The sequence below is a fragment of the Cyprinodon variegatus genome, unplaced genomic scaffold (assembly GCF_000732505.1).
Source record: "Cyprinodon variegatus isolate N-32 unplaced genomic scaffold, C_variegatus-1.0 Scaffold226, whole genome shotgun sequence".
Lineage (NCBI taxonomy): Eukaryota > Metazoa > Chordata > Actinopteri > Cyprinodontiformes > Cyprinodontidae > Cyprinodon > Cyprinodon variegatus.
In genome coordinates, this window is record NW_015150679.1 from 1,089,292 (window position 1) to 1,112,433 (window position 23,142).

Here is a 23,142-nt window from a genome sequence, read left to right on the forward strand (position 1 = left end):
GAAACTAATCGTGTGATTGAATTTCCCAAACTCACTGCACCAGGTTTGCGGTTGTGGTCAATGTGGAAACTGAGCCCTTTTACAAGCTGGGACACCTTAATCTGCTATCTGGACCTAAGGGGTTTCATGCTCCCAAAGCTTCTTCTGCCACCTCACCAACACGATGCAAAGGCAACGAACCCTGCTGCAAGCTACGTGCGAAGTGTGTTCTGTCTGAAAGAGCCATCATCGGTTCAAGACACTTACTTTAAGGTACCGACTCAGCAATTCCTGAGCACATGAGGGATTCTGTCTGAGTGAGTTGCTTTCACATCCAAACATGCAACATGATGAACAATGATTGTACCTCTGACAAAAGCAACCAATAGGACATTTCAACTGCAATAGCCATAGTTTAACTATTTGGGGCAGCACTAAAATAAATCCCAAGTAACAAAAAAATGGCACCATATAGACCAGGTTAATACAGCTTAAATGTAAAAAGTGAATTTTTTGGGGGTGAGTTACACTTTAATTTCTATATTTGTCTAGTTCTATTATGCCTAGAGACCCATCTCGTCCTCCAGATGTACCAAACTATTAAAAGCAAAAACACAAAAACAAACTTAGCAGCTGAGAGAACTGTACAGCATTAACATTCCACCCTGTGTTACATCTGCTTGAGTCTTTTTTTTTAAACTAGTTCTACTATAACTCTGCCAAATTCCCAACATAACTGCTCCCATTTGCACGTTATTTTTTATTTTTTTTTTGCTGTCATCAGACAGTAAAACAAATCGGAAATGACGACTGGACAGCAGCCCATAAAGACTACATATCAAATACTTCTTCACCCCAAAAATGCCCATTTTATATCCCACTAACACGTTCTAATGAAATCCATCTACTTCTAGGTTGAAGATAACAAGCAAGTCATAGTTTTAACGCTCAGCTCTTTCCTTCTGGTTAACAAACCGCTAGATGTTGGCACACATGCAGCTCATTCATGCCGATGTCAACTGCCGTGTAGTCAAATGGATGTTCTGATCTAAATTAAGACCACACATGACAGAACTGGCAACTACATTGAAAATGAGATGAGGGAAGCGGTGTTGCTTTTTGTTTTGTTTTTGTAAAGTTGCTGATATACGCCTATAGCATGGCGCTACACACAGAAAGTTTCACAAAGTTTAATGTTGCTAAATACTGGCTGGTTTTTCCCAAAATTAATTTTAATGTCGTCTTTTTTCCTGTTTAACCACGCATTTTAGGGTGGTTTTTACATGATGGATGAGCAGAAGGAAATAAACTGAAATTTAGATGTTTTTCTTCTTTAAAAAAAAAATCTGAGTGCGATGTGAATTTTAATTCAGTTCCCTTTACTGTTATAATCCTGAACAGCCGTCCAGTGCAAAACAAATTGTTTCTTTATTCATAGAAAGAAAACCTCAGAGATTCTTCAGAGAACGTTAGTGAACCAACAGGATGATGAATATCTTTAAAGCAGGCTTAGGTTATAAAACAATATTGAAAGCATTCATAAAAACCTGTTCAACAGCAGATAGCAGTAGAGTATTAATTACAGAAGCAGCCAAGAGACCCATAGGTACTTTGGAGGAGCTGCAGTTTACTGGGAAAATCTGTTGTCTGGATAGCAACTACTTTGGGATTTGTCCACTTCTGTGGTCTAGTATTTGGAGATGCTTTTACGCTGAACTTCACTTCTTTATCTTGAGTGCCTCTCAGGATTCCTGTCTGTGTATGTGTTTTTTCTGTGTTTGTCTCCCTTCCTCCACCAGGAGGCGCCTGGTTCTGGTCCGCCTCCCTACACACCTGCTGTGAGTTACCTCATTAACGGAGCTCTCTTAAGCTGCTGACTGCCATTACCTTGACGCCAGAGTGTTTGCCAGTTTTGGGTACTCTAGCCAAGCTGAGTTTTTGCTAAGTCAAACTGAGTTCTTGTCAACCTGAGTTTTAATTGTTTTTGTCTTTGCCTCTCGGCAGGAAGTCATCCTGCAAACTGGATATTTCGGACCTTCTCTCCCTGGAAGGATCATCTGAGCTTCAAACTGAGTTGAGGATTCAAACTGGAGGTTTGAATCCACTTTCCTTCAAGAGATTATTTGAGCTTCACACTGAGTAAGGGATTCATCTCCACTACGACCCGTTCAAGTACCGCAGGAAATCTGAGTGGCAGTCAGCTTCTTCGTTGGCCTACTAACAACTGCATTCTGGGTAAACCCTGTCCGCCCTCCACCGAATCAGACAAACACTGAAACTTTCGTACACAGACTGGAGTCTTAGAGTAAGCAACTTCTCTGGAAACGTGAGTTATCTACCAAATTCTCCTCTTCAAGTTCGAGAATCAAAATTCCTACGGAGCCTGAGCTAACCGCAGTGTCTTCCCCTCACCTTTCAGTTCCGGTTAAGCAGTGTTCAGAGCAACACTGGATTCACCACAAACTCCTAAATAAACCTGTTAAACTTTTCCCCTGGTCTCTCTGGATTGGTCTCTCTGCATGTTGGTCCAAGCTCTTGATAAAATCATGACAGTGGCAACCATTACTTATACATTGGATTCTGTTAGAATTTTTTATTTTAGTCAAGGCTTAGCTGGTGAGGCAGATTATCACGAGCTAATGGTGAGCATAAGTCGTTCTTTAATGGATGGAAACGGGGGGTGGTGGAGAATTGGAACACAGTGTTCCTCTAAGTGCAAACAAAACTCACCTAACAATAGGTACAGGTAAATAAGAAACATCTGTTGTTAGTAGAAAAAAACCCTTTGTGGCAAAGGCTGTTTTCTTTTTACTGATTCTCTAAGGCAGTGTTTCCGAAACTTTTTTGACTTGTTTAACCCTTTGGGTGTTTTGATTGCTGTCCAAAAGTAGAATGTATAAGAACTAGTTATAGAATAAATGGTGTTTTATTTAATATTTTTACCTTTAGCATTTAATTCTTTGGTATTTTATTATTTCCAAGTCATATAAAAAATCTACATAAATATGTTGCCCAGAAACCAAATTACATACACAATAAAATCAAACTATAAATTTGCCTTTATAAGACTTGAGCTCCTCTGAGTAACTCCCCTATAATAGTATTTAAACTTAAGGAATTGGAAACAAGATACTGAACCAAAATTATAGTCAGACTGATTCAATATATTTTACTTTCATCACTCATGACCCCTGGGTTTGCTTTGATGATCTCAGGTGAGGAAAAAAAACAGTGGCTCTAAGGATGTACTAACCATCTGACAACCCTGATAGGAAGCAAGTTTTAAAGCTCTGATGTTTAAATGTGGATAAAGTTTAGGTGAATAAAGAGTATAAAAACTATTACAATTCACACAGTATTTATTTTTGATTCCACTGGAGCATTTGCCATAACTGATGACTAGTAGGAACAAAAAGACATTAACAATCAATCAAACATAAGATGTCACAGTTGCATTTATAGAGGTTTTGGAATGGCAGTGTTTAAAATAAACTAAAATACTTTTGTTAAACACTGACTCTTCCAATACATTACAGTATTACTAGCCCTTAGTATGACTCAGCAAAAATAAAGTAGCTCTCAGTTTCAAAATAGTTGGTGACCTGCTTTAGAGCAACCAGAAGGTTTAGATTGAGATGAAAAAAAAGATAGAAATGATAAATATATACAAAAATAAAAACATTATTAAGATTTTAAAAAATAAAGATATAACTGAATACAACTGAATGTCCACTAATTTAATCCTTTGCTTTAAAATAATCAGTGAAGATCAATGAGACAAATAATTGGTTACAAAGGTGCAGACATAAATCCCAGATTTAGTTTGTCAAGCTACTCTGGTAAAACAAAAAAACAAAAAACAGGAATACAAAATGACCAAACAAGAAAGAAAACTGTCATTTTCATTTGACAGCACATTTATGCATTATAATGATTGACAGATGTGGTTTTAATTTGACAAAATATAAAAAAAATTGTCAGGTTGGATGAATAGATAATCGAAAAATAATTTTTGCTAAGACCCTGCATGTGGGATTGTTTTCTTTTTTTTTGTCTGTTCCACTTTTGTCTGGTAAATCCAGATAAGATGTTATATCTCAGTGAATAGCGTAAAAAGTACCATTTAATTAAATGAAAAATAAAACCAAGAGTATACAGCTTTATGTATTACTGAAGCATAAAGGTTTTTCTGCAGCGGCTGGTGTCAAGATTCTGCCCTTTTCTGGACTTTTTGGTTCTGTTCTGTTTTGAGTTTCACTTTGATTTATGTCATTCTGTGTTTTCTGGGTCTTTGGTTTCATTTTCATTTTGTGTCATTCTAGTTGTTCTCTGGTTTTATTTGAGCTCTTATTTGTTTCTTGTTTACTCTTTCTTGCCCCCCTGTGTCACTCTCTTTTCCCCTAGCTCCCTTCTAGATCCTTCTGTCCACACCTGCTCCCAATCAGTTGATTACACTATCCATTATTCTGTTGTGATTGTTGTTATTTCATATATTAATTTATCCTGTTTACTCACTATAAAAGTTTTCACTCAGTCTCTTTCACCTGCAAGGCCACACCATTCTAGCGTGAGGATGTTTGTAGACCAGACATAGCTTCTTCCCATAAGAAACCAGATTCTTTCTCAAGGCTTATTCATAACATATAATTTGTTTTGACCCTGACTACTTTCCATTGTTGTAAGTAAGGGGGAACGAACGCTGCTCAGGCAGAACAGGGCTGAATGCTGTGCCATAAAGACTGTATGATGAACTGTTCTTTCTTTGCAAAGATATGAATAAAGTGCCGACTGAGTAAAATCCATCGATCTCCGTTTATTTAACTAGAGTGAATAGTTGAATACTTTTTTTCCCACTACAGCATATATACTCAACTGCTCCTCTGCAGTTACTCTTTGCTGGACTCTCTTCATTCTTCATTCCTTCTGTTTATTCCTCCCTAGTGTTTCCTAGTTTTTGGTTCCTGAGTTTCTTGTCGATCGGTTCTGGAGTATGGCTTCTGTATTTTAACTTCATTAAATTTAGCAAGAGATCATCTCTGGCTCTTTAGCTCTGCATTTGGTTCCTCAACGATTATCCACTAATCCTGACAGCTGGTGCAACTAGCACAGACTGAAAAGCCTTTGCATGAAGAAAACCCGGTTAACAGAATCAATTTGTGACGCCATCATCATTGGTAAAGATTACAGGGGCTGTGGTTAATTTTACAATTGAGGCACTGTTGTCTTTATCGGTACTTTTTGATTTGGATCTACAACCACAGATCTTTGTCTGGACGTTCAGAATTTGTTTAAACGCAACACTAAGCTCGGCGTGACTCAGAACAAAAATGACGCTAACATTATCAAAGACACGGAGCAGTGGATCATCTGTGTAAATAAAAAAAATCCTCATGCTTCCTAAAAAAATAAGATGTCATACAAATCCTGTGGATTTACACATTCTTCTGTTTATTTTAGATGGTTTTAAGAAAAATCCAAAAGATTTCTAAGTGATTATACAGCATGCCTCACTTCTGGATTGGCTACCAAAAAACAGCGGCCGTATCCTGAAATAAGAAAAACAGATTCGGCACAAAAAATCGATGTGAATGTTGATCTGAGAAATGACTCAGGAAAAACAGTGTAGTTTCTTTACACTGAGCCTTTGCGCTCCTAAGGTTTCAAAGGTTTCACAGCTTTGATGAGGGAACTTCCGATCTCACACTGTGCTAGCTGCTGATTAGTTCAGATCATACCATTTATTTCAGTGAAGGAACGGAGCCCAACAGGATCAAAGAAAATGTTACTCTGTGGTGAAATATTGAGTCTGTCAGTAAAACTGGACAGGATAAAAATCAAATGTATAAAATGCTGAACATGTTGAAACTAACTGCTGTAAAAGCCAAAGTTATTAACATGGCCTCTGTGAAAATTAGAAACTGTGAGTGTGGGTGTCATTAAAATGATAACATGGTAAATATTAGAGTTATAAAAATCTAGTTTTCTGTTTTTTATTTACTGGCTTTTTTTTGTGCCTCCACTTTCAGCTTTTAAATTCTATCGTTCATGGCGTCCACAGAGTGATGTCTTCAACTTTTAGACGATGGCAATGTGGCAGCAGCAGCCGAGTTAAGCCAGCAATGGTGGACTAAGAATGCAGAAACTGTGAATAAAATATAAGTAATACACTTTCTGTGACCAAAAGGGAAAGTCACAGATGTTTTGGTGCCTCCCAATTTGCAGCCTCATCTTGTAAAATTATCATTTCAATGATTGATGATTAGGAGGACCATTTATTTTGATGATCCACCCATAAAAAGAAAATCCTCCACTATACCTTTAAAGAATATCAGCTGATTGATTTTATGATTCTTTAGGTGTTTTTGGTTGAGCAGTTTCCACTCCCTCTCCCTCAAAAGGCACCTGATTCGTTCAGAGGTCTACTCCTGAAGGCTCATGATCGTTATTAGTGGTTTTCAGTCCCATAGAATGGCTTTAGATTGTGCCTGTAGGCTCATTAGCTTGTTATTACCGAGTGAATCCTAATCCTAACCCTAAAGTCATTCCTTTCCCCCCGCGGAATTTATTAATCAATGTATGTGTAATCTAAAAAAAATGTCAGTAGTTCTTCATGTGCTGTAAAAATAAATAAATAAAAATAAAACGATCCGCGTTTTGCTCATATTAAACAAACTAAGAGCAAATAAATCTCATATCTTGTACACTGGGTTGTAGAATGCTTTCCATATAAATATTTAATTATTATATTATATTTTATAATTTAATTCTCTGTGAAAAAATGCTGATCATTCTTTAATAAGATCCTCCTCATCTTGTAACGATCTTGGTTCTGTTGGTTTTCTCTAAGTTTTCGAAGTTTCAATTTCATCCATGTTGTTCTTTGTTTTCTAGCTTTATTGGTTCGTTCTGGATTTATTTAAGTTTCTTAGGTTTTTCTTTGCTTGTCCTCTGTTGCCCCCTCTTGTTTTCTTCTTTCTCTCGTCAGCTCTACTTACACCTGCCCCTTAGCTCGTTAGTCCTGCCTTTGTTCAGTCAGCCATAAATACACTCCCTGTGCAGTCCCTCATTGCTGGTTCCTCGTCTTACTTCCTCTTACCCTGGCGCCTTGTGATTGTTTTCCTCCGATGTCTCCATGGTTCTGGTTTGAGTTTAATTTTTATGTTGGATTTTTGGATTCCCGTTTTGCTACCTGTGTTAAATCTGCAAGAACTCTCCTCAGTCTCCCTGCCTCTGCATTTGGGTCCTCACAAAAAACCTCCAACACAATCGTGACACATCTAATGGACATGCAATGTTTGTTTTTAAACCTAATGTGTGTAACAAACCCAGTGAATGATTTTTTTTTTTTTTTGTTTTATGCACAAACTACAACAAAAACCTGACTACATCACAAAATAAAACAGTGTGCTTGGATGTAAGGAGAGTGGAGACGGAGGAAACTCTATGTAACGTGTAATACTAAGGGTATGCTGGCCTGACCCGGTATGCTGAGCTGACAGAACACTGGGGTGGAGCAGAGCAAATAGTTATCGTACGTGGATTGCTTTCTTGTGATTGGCTTATAGAAGGGAGCTCTGTGATTGGTTGTAAACCATCCCGTATAAAAAAATGCATTTGTGTATCGAGGCAAGTCAGGAGAGTCTCAAAAATCCACACACCAATGCAGTGAAGTTTAAAGACCACCGATACTTTGTAATTGAATTTTTAATTGTTTATGTACCAGAAATACTTTGCCGAATCATGTGCTGTGCATGTGTGAATCTTGTATGTGTATTTGTCAAAATTGAGACCGATTTAGCTCCATAGCGTACAGCTACTTACTACAAAAACTAGTACTTCTGTTATACTAATTTTGATCAATCATCAGGGAAACTGTGTTTGCTGAAGAAAGAGCTTCCCTCATCTTTTAATCTGATTCAGCAAAGGTTTAAACAAGTACTGCCCTGTATGTAAGAATAAATAGATCCTGATGTCTGGTACCAATATAAAAGTTTTGTTCATCCAGTCTTACCTGTGTATCTGTCTGGAGGGGACGCTGGAGATCATCTTCCTCCAGTTTCCCAGCATCTTGTTGACGGCGCTCCTCTGTTTAAAGAAATGTCCCAGTGAGCTGTTCATCATCACAGACTCGTCGCCTTCCGCGCTGTCCGCTGCACCAGAACCATACTCTGCATGAGCCCCAGTGCTGCCATTGCTCATCGTCCTTTTGACCGCATCCCTGCTCTTCAGTGTCACCGAGTAGGCAGACTTTTTCCAGTGACCTAAAAAGAGGACTACTATGCGCTCCTTCCTGAGGCTGGTGGTTTCCTGGACATCTGCCACGTTTTCATCATTATCGATCCCAGAATCACTGTTCTGGTCTGTTTCAGCTGCCGGCTGCAACTCCTTCAACTGTCTATCTTCAAGCAGAGAGGAAGGACAGAACGTAAGGCCTTCCTCTGGATGGTCTGGTAAGGATGTGCCCTGATTCTCAAAGTTTGACCTCAAAGTCCTCACAGACACTCCGAAATGATGGATTTCATCCTCGATGCTCTCCCTGCGCACCCTATTGGAGATCTGTCTGTCCGGGGCCTGGGAAAACACGGTGATGAGTTCAGTGTTGGGCATCTTACAGTAGGGCTGGTCTGTCAGGTTGGTCATGAGGAGAGACATGCTTTTGACGATGCCTGAGATCCGGCCACACCAAACAGGTAGGGGAACCTGGCTCTTGAAGTTCCTGAACTGGGTGTTGACAGTGATGTTGACGATGGGAGCTGGGAGGATGTGCCTGAGCTCCTCAGCCAGACGAGCCAGCTCCAGCTCGTAACCTGCACAGTTCCTCTGCAGAGAGACGTTGGCAATCTGCTGCTCCAGATAGATGAGGTCATCCTCAGTCAGCAGCTCACCGGAGGGTCCCAGGATGGCATTGTGGGCTTGGGAGTACCTCCAGCTGACTTTGGCATATCTGTTCCCATTTTCCTGTAAATAATACAGTCGGATGAATATACAGGATGTCATTATAACGTCCGTCAAGCGTCTTAAATGTGATGGAAAACAGTAATGATACAGTAAAACTGCAACACAGCTCCCATCCAAACCTCAAGAAATATGACTCGGCTCGCAAAGCACTATGTGTGAATGATTTGTTATGAGCAATTAAAAGTAAATGGTGACTTTAAACGTAGATGTAATGTAGATTTAAAACGACATTACAGAGTCACAGTACATTTGGTGCTTTTCTCATCACAGCCTCAATGGCTTATTTGTTTGGGAGAAGCAACGATGACAGAAAAATCAAACGGTGGTAATAAAAGTCATGAAATTGTAAAACACATGAAGTATTAATAGGAGCCTTTTCTGTTGGGGACTATTTCATTTTAGAATAACGGATCTATATGAAGTGAAAGCATTTAGGTTTGGACTGAAAGAGCAAAACAGTTTACTGGCACATGTCAAATTTCTTATGCAGTTTACTGACAGAACATGTTGCAGGATTTTTCAACTCTGGAAAGAATGGAGGTGCACTTTATATTTTCTCCCTGATTAAGATTGAATTAGGTTCCAATAAAATAGGTTAATTCTGTCCACTTCTGAGCCAATGATTTAGTCTTGGTTATAATGTTTATGGACATCGAGAAGAAAACAAGTAATTTAAGTCAGTGACTCCCAAAAATAATAGTGACCCCTAAAAACACACTAAATTATTTCATGCTACATTTCCAAACAAATAGAAATACATACATTTATTTATTAATTACATTCATGACTAATTTTAGCAATGCTGTTTATAGTTTTCATTATTCAACTGTGCATTTTATTATTTAATTGTATATTTAGTATTGGAATCAATATAAGTAAGATTTACATCGACATAGAGTGATATGGATATAGAGCTGTCCATAGATATCCAATTTGATTTTTAAGCAATATGGCTTAAATATTGAATTTACACATTTTTTTTTTCACACCAAATCTGATTTATTGTTAAAATTTTATTTTTATAAACAAAAGAAATATATTACTTTCAAAAACTAGCTTTTCTTTATGTCCTCTCTCTGGGTGTTGATCTTCATTTAAAGGGCAACAACATTTTACAAAAAATAAAAATGAACACTAAAAGTTTGCAGCTGATGCTATTACACAGTGAGCTAGATAATCAGTTCTTAGTGGACATTTAAGAATGAAAACGGATGAAGTGAATTCCCCCTGAACTATAGAAGTGCAAAAAGTGAAATGGTTGGAAAAACAGTTTTGGTTCCAAAAATGAATCTGCATAAATTAATAATTGATAAAGTTGATTATTCTCCCAGCCCTTAATCAACTTATCTAATTATATATTCTGGTTCTCTGTATGCATCAGGAATCACATCACCATGACTGTAAAAATCATTTTGCGACCCCTTAAATTAGTGTTTCTTGACCCTCACTTTGGGACCCTTGAACTAAAGCTGGTTTTCAAATTTAAAAGAGGTCCTGCTGCAAAACCCTGCAAGAAAAAAAAAGGAAAAAAATGGGTGCCTGAAAAAAAGTTACAAGTTAAAAACTCTAAATCTTAAGGGAAAAGGATAGTCGGAGCAAGTTAAATTGAAAGTAAAATTATTTAATAAACAAAAAGAAGCAACAGCCCACAGCATTAAAGATCTCCTACCATACTTTACAGTGGGAATGAGGTTCTCTTCTTCACATTTAGTTCTTTTTATTATACTAAAGTCTGTCTGTCTGTCTGTCTGTCTGTCTGTCTGTCTGTCTGTCTGTCTGTCTGTCTGTCTGTCTGTCTATCTATCTATCTATCTATCTATCTATCTATCTATCTATCTATCTATCTATCTATCTATCTATCTATCTATTTGTCTGTCTGTCTGCCTACCTGGCCGCCCGCCCGCCCACCTACCTACCTACCTACTTACCTACCTACCTACCTACCTACTTACCTACCTACCTACTGTACCTACCTACCTACCTACCTACCTACCTATGGATGGTTTGGAAGGAGAAAAAACTTTTCCGATGGGTAATCTTGTAAAAAAGAAAAAAAAAGAAAAGAAAAATGTTTTATAAATAGCTGATTGAATAATTGTTCTCAAATGTGACAAATTTGCTTTTTTTCCTCCAACATACCGCTGTCAGAGGAGGCCATTGCAATGTACAGGTGGGTTTATTTTAAGGCTGTTGCCAAAAAAATCCACAGGGTGCCAATTAATTGATCCAGCTCAATTGGAACAGCTGGAAGCACTTGTTGCTTTTATATCTTATTAGACTTAATTGAGGCATTTTTAAACACATTTATTACATGTGTAGGGGATATTTAGTTCCATATACAGATGTTATCAACATAAAGTAGCGCTAAAATGAAGGATATGAGGCTGCTTTCCTTAAGACTTCTCTTAAGATTTTCCTGTTTTTAATTCATGGACAAAATGAATCCAAGTTACACGCTGTGAATTTTCTGAACATTTACTCTAAGGTTCTTCTCTGACCTTCTGTTGCAACAACACGTTTAAACATTTCCAGTTACTACTGAGCAGTTCTGTCCATGAGGTTTGCCAAAGTTCAGCCCATTCCAACCATCATGACAACTCTAGCTAGGACATACTGAGACACATTTCTCAAGAGACACATGCAGTAGCTTTACTCCTGGTGAAAACATGTAAATGCAGATTTCTAAGGGTTTGAAAAAGTGCTAGAATAACCTAGCGGCATGAGTGCTACACTGTGATGGATTCAGTAACCCACATCTTGAATGGACAATGTTTCCCTCCAATAGCAAGTGAAAGTTCTCCAAATCCACCCATTAATTAGCTCGTCTCTTGTCCTCATAGCCCTCTTTGTGCGACTCCAAAGATTTAACTCTGGACTCCAGTGACGTAACTCCACAGCAAACTTTAGCTCTGCTAATTTTGTGGATTTGGTCGTTGCTTCAACTAAAAATCACGCTGAAAATAATCTACCGGTACTTTTCATGTTTAAGCCTGTGTCTCTAACCTGATCCTTCATCATTTTATCTGTTTTGAAGAAAAGTTTATCCTAGATCATGAAAGGGGACACTATCAGGTGTTGGTGCTGATATAATGTTCTTATGTTCATGTCTCTGTGTGCATTAAGGGCTGGGGATTTATTTCTTCTCTTCTCCAGACAGATACATTTATAAAAGGTGATCTTTTAAACCTCTCTGCAAAGTATACTGCAAAAATTATCTAGAAATAAACAAAAAAGGTCTTAAATTAAGCGTATTTGGCCTTAATTTGAACAGATAAATAAGATAATTTGCCAATAGAATTTGTTTTTTTACTCTTAAAATGATATTATTAGACAATATGCACTTGAAATAAGCTATTTTTGGCAATTGTTTTTTTTTTATTTTAAATGTAGATTGTCTTGTTCCATTGCAAAGTATGTCACTTACCTCCTCAATTCCAGAAAAAAAGGCACTTATTTTAAGGGAAAATTACTTATTCAGATTAAAAATTTTTGCAGTGGAAATCTTTAGATAAAAAGGTGCAGCTCTGATCTACTATAGGATGTCAAAATGTCTTTGAAAACATTTTACTTTAAAAGTCCAAAATTGTAATTTGTATTATTGTAAGGTCAACTCCAGGTGTGTATATTATGAATATTACCTCTGTTACCAGAAAGTATTATTTTGTAGAAATTATTGTTCGTTTTGGTGCTATTTGCTATCCAACCTTGAAACGAGACATTTTGTGGGTACCGCCCCTTTCATGACATCACTCTAAGAACACTGTAACATTTAAGGATGTTTTGAAAACTAAAACACAAGCATTAAACAATGTGCTATAATACAGATATGTGAGTAATAAGCCAATTCTACTGCAAGAGTTTAGCAAGTGATTTTATTCACTCACAGCTCTGAGCTCTACATCAGGTGTTTTCATTGTAGGAATAAGGATTGTTTTGCTAATCCACTTTGGTATCAACTCTGTACAAGTAGGGGTTCACCAAGCATTCCAGGCATGCTAATTCATATTGCCCACTTCAAAGTACCCTACATGAGAATTTAAGTAATCAATTCTACTAAAGATGAACACATAAATTAGTTTATCAAGATCCTGCTGAGACATTAGTCCTTTAGTCATGAATATTTTTTTAGGTGATAGAAGGCCGATTTTCAATTGTCTTTATGTTCGTCTGAAGGTTCAGGTCTGAGTCCATCACTACTCCCAGATTAAAAACCTGATTGGTGGTTTCCAGCTGGATTAACTGAAACTGTGTGCTAAATTGTAAATGCTCTTATTTGGTCAAAAAAGTACTTTAGTTTTGTTTTTATTCAGCTGAAGATGATTTTGTTACATTCAGGCATTGGTTTCTTCTCTGTATTTACCCAGAGTTTGGATGGGTTAATGGTCACCTGGTGACAATGTAATGTACAGCTGTGTCCCTTCTGCAACACATCATAAAGTTTGTTACTTCTGTTGTGTATTAAGATCTGAGTTAGAGGGAGCATAAAGATAATGAATAAGAGGGACCCTAAGATGGAGCCTTGGGGAACGCCACATGTGAGTTTTGACGTCTTTAAATTTAAAGTTACCTACTGGATTTAAACCAGTCCAGTGCTGGACCAGAAAGGCTGACCCAGTTTTCCAGGCGCTCAAAAAACCCCAAAACAAAGTACTTAACAATGCCCAATGCTGCACTAATATCCAATAATAATAGGACTGTTGTTCTTGTGCATTTATAAAGATGTCAATGAACTCCTTGACAAGGGCAGTCTTTGCTGTGGTGAGCAGAGAAGTCTGATTGGAAGACGTTGAAGCAACTTAACATTGTTAGGAAGTCGTTTAGTTGTTGAAACACAGCTTTTTCAATAGATCTACTGATGAAGGGGAAGTTTGAGATCATTGGTGAAGAAACTGCCAAAGACAAACACAAACTCCCAGGTTTGTAAAACCCAACCGCTTATAGTGATTAGGCTCTTCTTTGTGAAGACTGAACAAAGTCAACCAAAAAACACACCTTAGTTCCTTGACATTAGCTAAAAAGAACAGTTGCTGTCACTGTACAGATTAGCTGCTAAAAGAGCTACTTTGTTTTAGGTTTGAGCAGAAATGGGAATGTTGATTATTGTGCAGGCGGAGCTCAGTCAAGGTGGTTTGTCCTGGAGTAGGTAGGTAAAAACAGCTGAGACCAGGGTACCATTAATTTTCCAGGACTGGGAGGTCCATGAGAGCAGAATTCACCAATAATTTCTCATACATGCATGAATCAAGAAAAATACCAATTTGGAAATTATTTTTAATGAGGGAATAACAATATAAGACTTTTAAAAGCTAAACAAAAAAAAATGATTCTACATGATATAGGAGCTTAAAAGTTATACACAGCAAGGCTGTTTCTGCATTCTGCATAAAAAGGGGCGCTTTTAAAAGCCAATTTAATTAATTATACTTATTTTAAGAGGTCCAAGCTGGTCCAACTCTTGGTTTTTTTCCTAATAAGTTTTTTTTTTTTTTTTCTAGGACTGGCAAAATCAAAGCCATAGAGATACGAGATTTCTGACAACTCCATTGACGACAATGGGAAACATTTTAAACAGCAATGGCGACACGCATGTTAGCTACATGAGCATTAGACTTTATTAAACCATTTTAAACTACAGGAAAATAGACAACAGGTCTTAAATATCACATCATGCTCTCTGCTTCTATCTGATGTTCAAATATAATAATAAATAATGTTTGAGATGGATAAAACAGTTTATTAGTTATGTTTATACTAAACAAGTACAAATACTAAAAAGGAATTTGTAAAACTACATCCACTCATACTTAACACCCATTATTTTAAGTAGAGTCAGGAATAGGCCTAAGAATAAAAAAACAAAAAAAGAAAAAAACACATTTCACACTGCTAACAACAGAAGTATAATAAGGGGTACAACCTCTCAACCAGTGAGTTTTTTCCCTTATGGCTGTGTATTTTGTGAAATAATTACTAAAAGTCACATATCTGCCTGTGTTTTGATTGAGCCAAACTATTGGACTCCCTAGCAACCTAACTTTCTTGGTTTTCCGCTAGCCCAACTTTTATCTCTATGGCTCTGAGTAAACTGTTCTGACATACGTAACTCAACCATTGATGTTGCTAAGAGAATAACTTTTTTAATGTTTAACTTTAAGCAGCCAAATGTAAACCAAAATGTTAAGAGTTCATTCATCTTGTCTGTATCGTTCGAGGAATCCCGTTGAAAGCGGTAACTCTCCTGTTCTTTTTTTAACACACTTTCCTTCCAGATATTTTACTTTCGGAATAAAATATAAAGATATGTAAGAAAGACGACACTCTTATGGATCTAACTAATGACTTTACCTTCCTCCTCTGATCCTCCTCATCCAGCAGCCTGGCCTGTAGTTGCCTCACCATGACTTGCCTCTTCCACTCAGCTATGGGGTGACCTTTCTCATCGTGGGTGGGCACCAGATAGTCGATGTCTGACAGGTTAGCCTCCTCAGTTGGCAGGACCACCATCTTGCTCTGGAAAGAAGCAAAATGAAAAATAAAAATAAGTAGGATGTTGTGTATAAACACCCTGATAAAACGGTAATTCCTTCATAGGAGCCAGATTCCTGTGAGCCTTTGATAGGGGTTACGCTCACTTCAATTAAATCTGTGAGGAAATCCAAAAATAGTGAAATGACGGACAAAAAAGTTGTGTTTTTGCATAACAAGATGATTTTTAAAACTTGTTAATCAAAGCAGGTAATGCAATGTGTTCTTATAACAATCCAGACTGAAGAGAAAACAGGTTTTAAAATATTAACTGTATACATTTATAAAATTCTGAAAAGTTCTTTCATTATTTGTAGTGTAACAAGGCGGCAGACGTACTGCTTGTCCAGCAAAGACTCCTGACATCCCTGACTCCTTCAGCGATTTAATGTTCTTCATGTCACCCAGGAGTTTCCTCTCAGCCAGGAGGTTTGTATCAGGAAATACTGTCTTATCAGCAGAGGCGCTTCTCTCACTCCCAGCTGCCTTGGACTGATTAAAACCTTTAATAACTGCAAAATAAATCAAATACGGTTTATGCCCCACTCATCTTCATCACAGATTAAACATAGCAACTGCTAAACAGTACAATTTGTTTCCTTACTTTGCTAAAAGAGTTATCAAACAAGATAAAGAGAAATGTTTGTCTCACCCGATGCGGCAATCTGGACCTGCTCTATTCTCCTTGCTGCGGTTCTTCCTGAAGCAGAGGGTGGTGGAGGTGCAGGGGCGGCCTGAGGGTATCTAGCCTGTGGTGGCTCCTCACACTCAGGTTGCTTCAAAGAGGGATTCTTTTTTTGTTATTTAAAACTAGAAAGAATGAAACAAATATGGAAATACCTTTAAATCTAATTACCTTCAAACTATCCATGTGTTTGTTACAGCTTTGACTGTCTCTGCACTCCTCACTCAGCCTCCCGTAGTAGTCCTCTTTGCTGCGAGGAAACAACACAGTCTGCTTCACCTCCACGTCCTCCTCTGCCGGAGTCAGAACCTCGATGGATCTGTCTGCACACGATGCCTAAAAATAATAAACCATCAGAAAACTGCTGGGTGGCTCAGATCATACCATTAGAGATGCTTTAATTATGATTATGCTGATCATTATCATAATTTAACTGCTTTGTTTTTAAAACATATACAAATAAAAAATATAACCATGGATGTCTGGGGGACAGTGATTTGCCTACATGTTATGAATGCTGGCGTACCATAAAGAATAAAATAGGGAACAGTTTAGTTTGTGCCTTCAACTCGTTGCCCATAGAAAGACATTACTTGGATATAACCGGAATATCTTCAGAAGGGCTACAAATGACACAAAACTCATATGGGTGAGTAGAACATGATGTAATAACGTAAAATACAGGGGCCAATGTAAAACGTCGGCGTTCCTCTTTAAAGCTTTGGGTGACATCAAATAATTAGTTGTCATCTTAATTGGCCAACCAATCAATTAAGATGACAGGTTTTAAAATATGCCCTTTCAAGAAGTATCAGCTCAGCTGTTAGTCAGCTGGCTAATTCTGCATATAATGAGGTAAAGTCAGGTTTTCACATTCCTACAAGTGTTAGATATATCTCTCCACAACAAGCCTGAATCAAATGAATGACACGTGACCAGGCCGCTGCAGAGCTGAATGATCAGCTAATGAAGGAATTCAGCTATTTGATTCCTTTAGACTATAGCAGGAATGCATCCTAATCTTGTACGATGACAGCTCTTGAGGACTTGGCCATCCCTCGCATAAGCTGAATCTTTCCTTTCAAATTTTAGCAAGTTACTGATAGCCCCAATGCTTGTTACATATGCCTGATGGCGAGGTTGGCTTCCCCGCAAACTCTCTACATCAGTCCCACTAAGGGTACTATTTGAGGCTGGAAAATGTGGATCCCCCTTTGTTACTGTCCGTTCAGCAGCAAAGGAGTTGGCGGCTATTTTGGCTAGAAATAAAACAAGTAAAGATGATTAAACTGAGGCAAACAGGGGCTGAAGTTTTTTCAGCAGTGACCTGGTCATCTGTTTTCTAATCAATTGCCTGAATGATTCAAATCAATTGTAAGAGACAATTAATCCACCGTCCTCCTTATTTTGACCTCTACTGTTCTTTTATAGAGAAACGTGATCATTTCATTTCTTTGCAGTGGCTAACAGCTCACTGGTTTTCAAAAACAATGAAAATACCGATAATCTGTTATGGCCTTAGTAGAAATAATCCTATACTCTCAGATGTAGCTCATACATAATTGAAGTAGGTAAACAGTTGGTAAAAACACTCAAAATATACAGAATAAACTAAGAAATATTTAGTATTGATAATCTCTTTGAAATACTTTAAATAATATTAATGCATTAATACTCTGCATCGCTCGATTTTCCATCAGAAACAGAATTTTTCATGTTTTCCCACAAGGCCTCCAATGGATTAAGTTTCAGGAATTGGGATATAGCCCAGAGGTTTCCAAATTTTTCAGCTTCTGACATGGCTGCTGGAAGGCATTTTTAACAGGAGATGCTGTGAAAATTTTGTTTTTTTTTGTTAAAAGACCTATGTGCCTATAGGCCTATTTAAAATACAATAAGAATGAATACATAAATAGATTGAGATTCACTACTTTATTGTCATGTAGCCTTCAGTGCACGCAACCAGGGTCTGTAAAACACAGACATCATCAGTTCTCGGGTGAATATATGTGCTATTAATTAAACTTCTCAATAACACTATAACAACGTAGATTTGGTCTGCTTGCATGAACCTGAGTCACTGTGTTTATGTCACATGTGACTCTTTTAGCTGAAAAATCTATTTATGCAAACCACAAGGAAATAATTATATTATTATACTATTTAAACTTTATTGAACAGTTCTGCATTACACTAAAAACTAAAAATCAAAATAACACTCAAAATTACTATGGCTACGTTAAACTGCATGAACAATGCACGAATGTGCGCGGCATTGTGCTCTTACTCTGAGCCACAGGCAGGGTGGCCTGCCTGGTTACAGGTGTCCTATTGCTCAGGTGCGCTCTGAGATCGTGGAGATAAAGTCCCTCATGAGCGGACGAATCGAAAACATTTTTCTGTGCCATATTTCCTTCTCGTTTCTGTCATTAGACTATATTTACTAGTCTGCTGCCACCAGCGGGATACCACACTCTAGCTTGCTTGCCTTTGCCGAGAACGTAACTTCCATGAACCTTGTATTGATTAGGCCTCAAAATAATACAATTAAATTCATTAAATTAAAATTCAAACCCACGTAATAGTAAAATAAAAAAGCCAAAATCATTTCCCAAAACATTATATGCAAAGTGTTTAGGCCTGCTGATGTCTTTTTTGGCCTATGCGGCAGAATAGCTTCATACGGGCATCTTCTCATCGTCACAGTTCTCACTGTTACCTTCAGACACGCTTTGGTCCCATTGGAGCTGATGATTGGCTGAGTCTTTTCCATTTAAGCTAGTCTTTGATCCATTTAAAAAGCAGCCTTTTGTTTTTTTCCTTGTCTCTCTGGTTTTGCTTTCTAACGTAAAGCGTTGGAGATAATCTCAAGCAAACAGCCTATCACTTTCTCTACTGCTTTAAATGTTTCCCCCTCTCCGATACACTTTTTAATCAAAGTGAACTGTTTTTCTCAGCACCCACCCATTTCTGTCCCGTTTTGAAGGACAAACGAGTACGTACATTCTGTGGTGACTCATTACAGGACAAATAACCCTAGAATTCTCTTATTTATGATAAAGAGTGGACTTAGATGTCTTATAGTGCTTTTTGTTTTGCCAACTTATTGCCCATTTGTTGCAAACCAGATTTTGTGTCTAAAACCATCTGTTTGCTCCCCCATGTTTAATGACCAATTTAAACAACAACTGATTTAAATCAGAGACGGCGGTAGCTCTACAGCAAAAAGATTCAGCCACCCCAGACCCCAGTAGCCTCTATAAGCAATGAGAAATTTCCTCTCTACATCCCAATATCATCCCTTTGATCGCTGTCCATGCCGCTGTCTATCCATCAGTCAATCACACCTGGTCTGCCAACCCTGCTGCTCTTCCATGAGATGCATTATTTACATATTAGATGTAGAGAGAAAAAAAAGACTCCATAAGCGGGCTGAGATGTTCTTTACATAAGGGCCACCTGATTGTCACCTGTTTCATCACAGAATAATTGATTTCTGAAACTGAACTAAACATCTTTTAATGAGTTATTTAATTAAAAAGACTCAAAAGCATGAATGTAGAAAAAACAAAAAAATCTGTTTCTTGGTTTTTATGACTCTACTTCACCCACTAATAAAATAAATCTTATATTGCAAAGTGATTTACATCGAAACACGGTTTTAATCTGATTGGTTTAGTTGGACGGCCGTAATTTTGAAGACATCTGGTGACATCATGGTTTCCTCCACTGTCTTTCTGCTCCTTGATTGGATTGATGAAGTGAAGCGATCAGTTAGGTATCTCCTCATTAAACCTCTTTGATTCGTTACTGCATATCCTCACATAATTGTTGCAAGACAAAATCTGTTATTGGGAGGATCTAATAAACAGTTCCAATTGTAACAAGGAAATAGGAGACTATCAAGGAGCGTAAACAAGGAACAAAAGAACCAAGACAGATTGGTCCCGGCAGTCAGTCGAGATTTGTTTGGATTGTTCTCTAACAAAGTAAAAAGAACATTTGTATCGGAGATATGAAGGGGAAAAGTTACCATCTAAAGAGCTTGGATGCTGTTTAACTAAAAAAAAGACCAAAAGGAGAGAAAAAAATGATCAGGTAAAATAAACTTTAAAGCGTCACAAGTGAAGGTAATATTAAGCCTGCAGACATCCTCTGTAAAAGAAAAAGAACAAAAGCAGTGTAATAAACGAGCGTGAATAAGTGGCGGCACTTCACACCGCTTGGGGAGGATGTAGGATATATGGAAACGTTTAGGCTCCCTTTAATGAACCTGTATTGGCTTAATGCGCTCCATACACAATGCATATCAAATTCAGCTCTCAAAGGACATTATTAGCAACCGAAACATCAAAGGCCGACCCTAATACGCCGCTGCGTGCTGTTGTGCTTTATGTCCACGAGGTGGTCCTCCCATTTCCTCTCACCCGGCACTTTGATGTTGAGCTACATGAAATATTCTGTGACACCAATCAGCCGGAGAAACAAACTTCCCAGAAGTTGTGCAATCCATAAATAGATAAACAACTCGAGCTGGGAAAAAGTAAGGGTGTGGGGAGAGGGGGCCTTCTGACCCTTCTCGTAACAGTTCAACGTCCCGAAAGCACAGATGAACCTTGTGTGTGCTTTTAATTGGACTCTCTGGCCAGAAAACATTTGGTTTTCATCAGGACTCCGTCACACAGTTGCCACGCAGCTACAGATAGCCTGCGTTTGGCTCCCAGCCACTCTCCCTGGGCCCGAAAGACAAGAGAGACGCCGATCTCCACAGATTAGCAGCCAAGAGTTAGGAAACAGCTATAACACACAGTGCTGTCCCATTGTGCAGCATGAGGCATCAGTGATGTTCAGTCCCAACAGAGAGGAGCAACAAGTGAGCCTTAAGCTTTTCACAGCAGCGGGTGGACTTAAAAAACACCACATGTGATGCTGCGCTGGATTTAATCTACAAAATCACCCGCTTCTGTGTAAAGCAGGCCTATTACAGGTGCGAAATAGCAAGCTGGAAATGTATACACCCGGGTTTGCGTTATACACAGAATACTATAGTGTAAATACATTTCAACCCACATGGCTGCATACACTCAGGTTTCCCCCACAGAGAGCCAAAAAGGCTTGGATTAACTTTATTCGCATTTGTCAGTTAAATTAATGAGAAACAAATCAATTTCATTACTACACTGAAAGAAAATAATGCAACCGTTTCTGGCATCTACTTAACCATATTTAGCTACTTTAACACCAAAGTCCTACCATGTTAATAAGAATAAATTGCATACATAGGTAAATGCCAAAAACAGTTGCATTGTTTTTTACTAACTAAAAAGTCTTAAAAAGTTACAAGATTAAAAAGGAAAGATAACGTCCACTTTGAGAGTGTCAGCAATCATAAAATAAAGGAGAATAATAAGCTTGGTGCATTAGTCCTTCCTTTCACTGTAAGAGGCAATGAACCAATCAGAAAACAGGTAAAAGTGCAGCCAAAACATCTGCCAGCTGGGGAGGTTTGGACCGAGCGTGCAAAAAAGTTTGTTTCACTTCAGAAAAAAAAGAATTACTCAGCCTGGTTAGTCATTTCCCACTGCTCAGAGAAAATGAGGGGAAATAAGACAGAAAAGCCAAACAGAAGCGGGAAGAGGCAGCTCGCAGCTTTGATGATCTACCTGGAGCCCACTAACCTGAAGCAGCGTTCCCACCAGAGACACAAACTCAAGCAGCCCGAATATACGAGGGGGGCGATCCCGGGCACTGCTTCATGATCTCGGACCATTTGTCTAAAGCCCTCTGCAGCGTCTCCACCAGTGGGCCGAGAGCTGTCAGGGCAATAAACAACAAACTGATGGGAGAATGTTGTTAATAATTAAGAGAAGGGATAGGGTGGCTGGTAATGTCACTAATGCATGGACAAACAAATGGCCGTGTTGTAGCACGAAGGGAAGTATCAGCGGAAGAGCAGCTGGAAAATAAGACATTTTATCCTGCTGCTCTCAGGTGATGTTTTTTTCCAACAGCTGTTGGTGAATAGAACAAATAAACTACATTAAAATTGTAAAATCATTTATTTTTCATCCTATATATCAGCTGCATTATACCAGGAATAACTGATGATCTATTCTATGGTTTCGTAGTGAGTTATTTTCTCTGTGCGTTGGTTTTTACCCAGCTGCACCTTAAATCGCAATAAAGCAAATAACTTCAACATATTTTAAATGTTTTTTTTATTGTAAAAAAAACAGACACAAATAAGTGTGATAATATAAGAAAACATCACTGAGAGAATCGAAATAAAAGTAAGTCAGTTTATCATGAGATAATTAGGTTTTTGTATAGACGATACTCGTATGTCAATGGAATTCAACAGATTCAGTATTTATGCATTAATTTCATGGATGTTTAAAACTAGAACTAATACCTTACAAAACAGCATAAATAAAGACTTAATATAAATGTCGGTAGTTTTATCAGGAGTCACATGTAAAGCAGTGGTAACCAACCTTTTAAAAGGCCTATGTTAGTCCAAATCAACTTTTTGAGCTTTTAAATAGCTTCAAGTAATCTGGGAAGGCTGGCCACAAGTGTTAGGAGTGAGTTTAAAGGACATTTTTGACCGTTCTTCCATATCTACATTAGTGAAGTCACACACTGATGTTGGACAAGAAGGCCTGACTCTCAGTCTCCACTCTAATTCATCCTGTAGATGTTTAATCGGGTGGGATCAGGACTCTGTGCAGGCCAGTCAAGTTCCTCCACACGAGACTCTGCCATCCTTGTCTTTATGGATCTTGCTTTGTACTCTGGTCCACTGCCATGTTGGGAGAAAAGGGGCCAGCTCTAAACTGTTCTCAAAATGTTTGGAGCAAAGAACGGTCCAGAATGTCTTGGTTTGCAGAAGCATTAAGAGTCCCTTTAACTGGACCAACCCCACACCAGAACACCCCCTCCACCGATCTTTACACTCGGCACAATACAATCAGACAAGGATCTTTCTCCTGGCA

The 23,142-nt window shown here is 38.1% G+C and overlaps 1 protein-coding gene across 1 annotated transcript in view; it reads right to left on the reverse strand.

The window, feature by feature from the left end:
- LOC107088659 (espin-like protein) overlaps positions 1-16,479 on the reverse strand; it is a 17,733-nt gene extending 1,254 nt beyond the window's left edge. The window contains exons 1-5 of the mRNA XM_015380961.1: positions 16,319-16,479; positions 16,115-16,238; positions 15,802-15,974; positions 15,283-15,447; positions 7,991-8,937 (exon numbers count right to left, since the gene is read on the reverse strand). Coding sequence (XP_015236447.1) covers positions 7,991-8,937; positions 15,283-15,447; positions 15,802-15,974; positions 16,115-16,238; positions 16,319-16,333 — 1,424 coding nt within the window. The 5' untranslated portion in view covers positions 16,334-16,479. The remainder of the gene's footprint in view (positions 1-7,990; positions 8,938-15,282; positions 15,448-15,801; positions 15,975-16,114; positions 16,239-16,318) is intronic.
- Between the last annotated feature and the right edge of the window lie 6,663 nt (positions 16,480-23,142).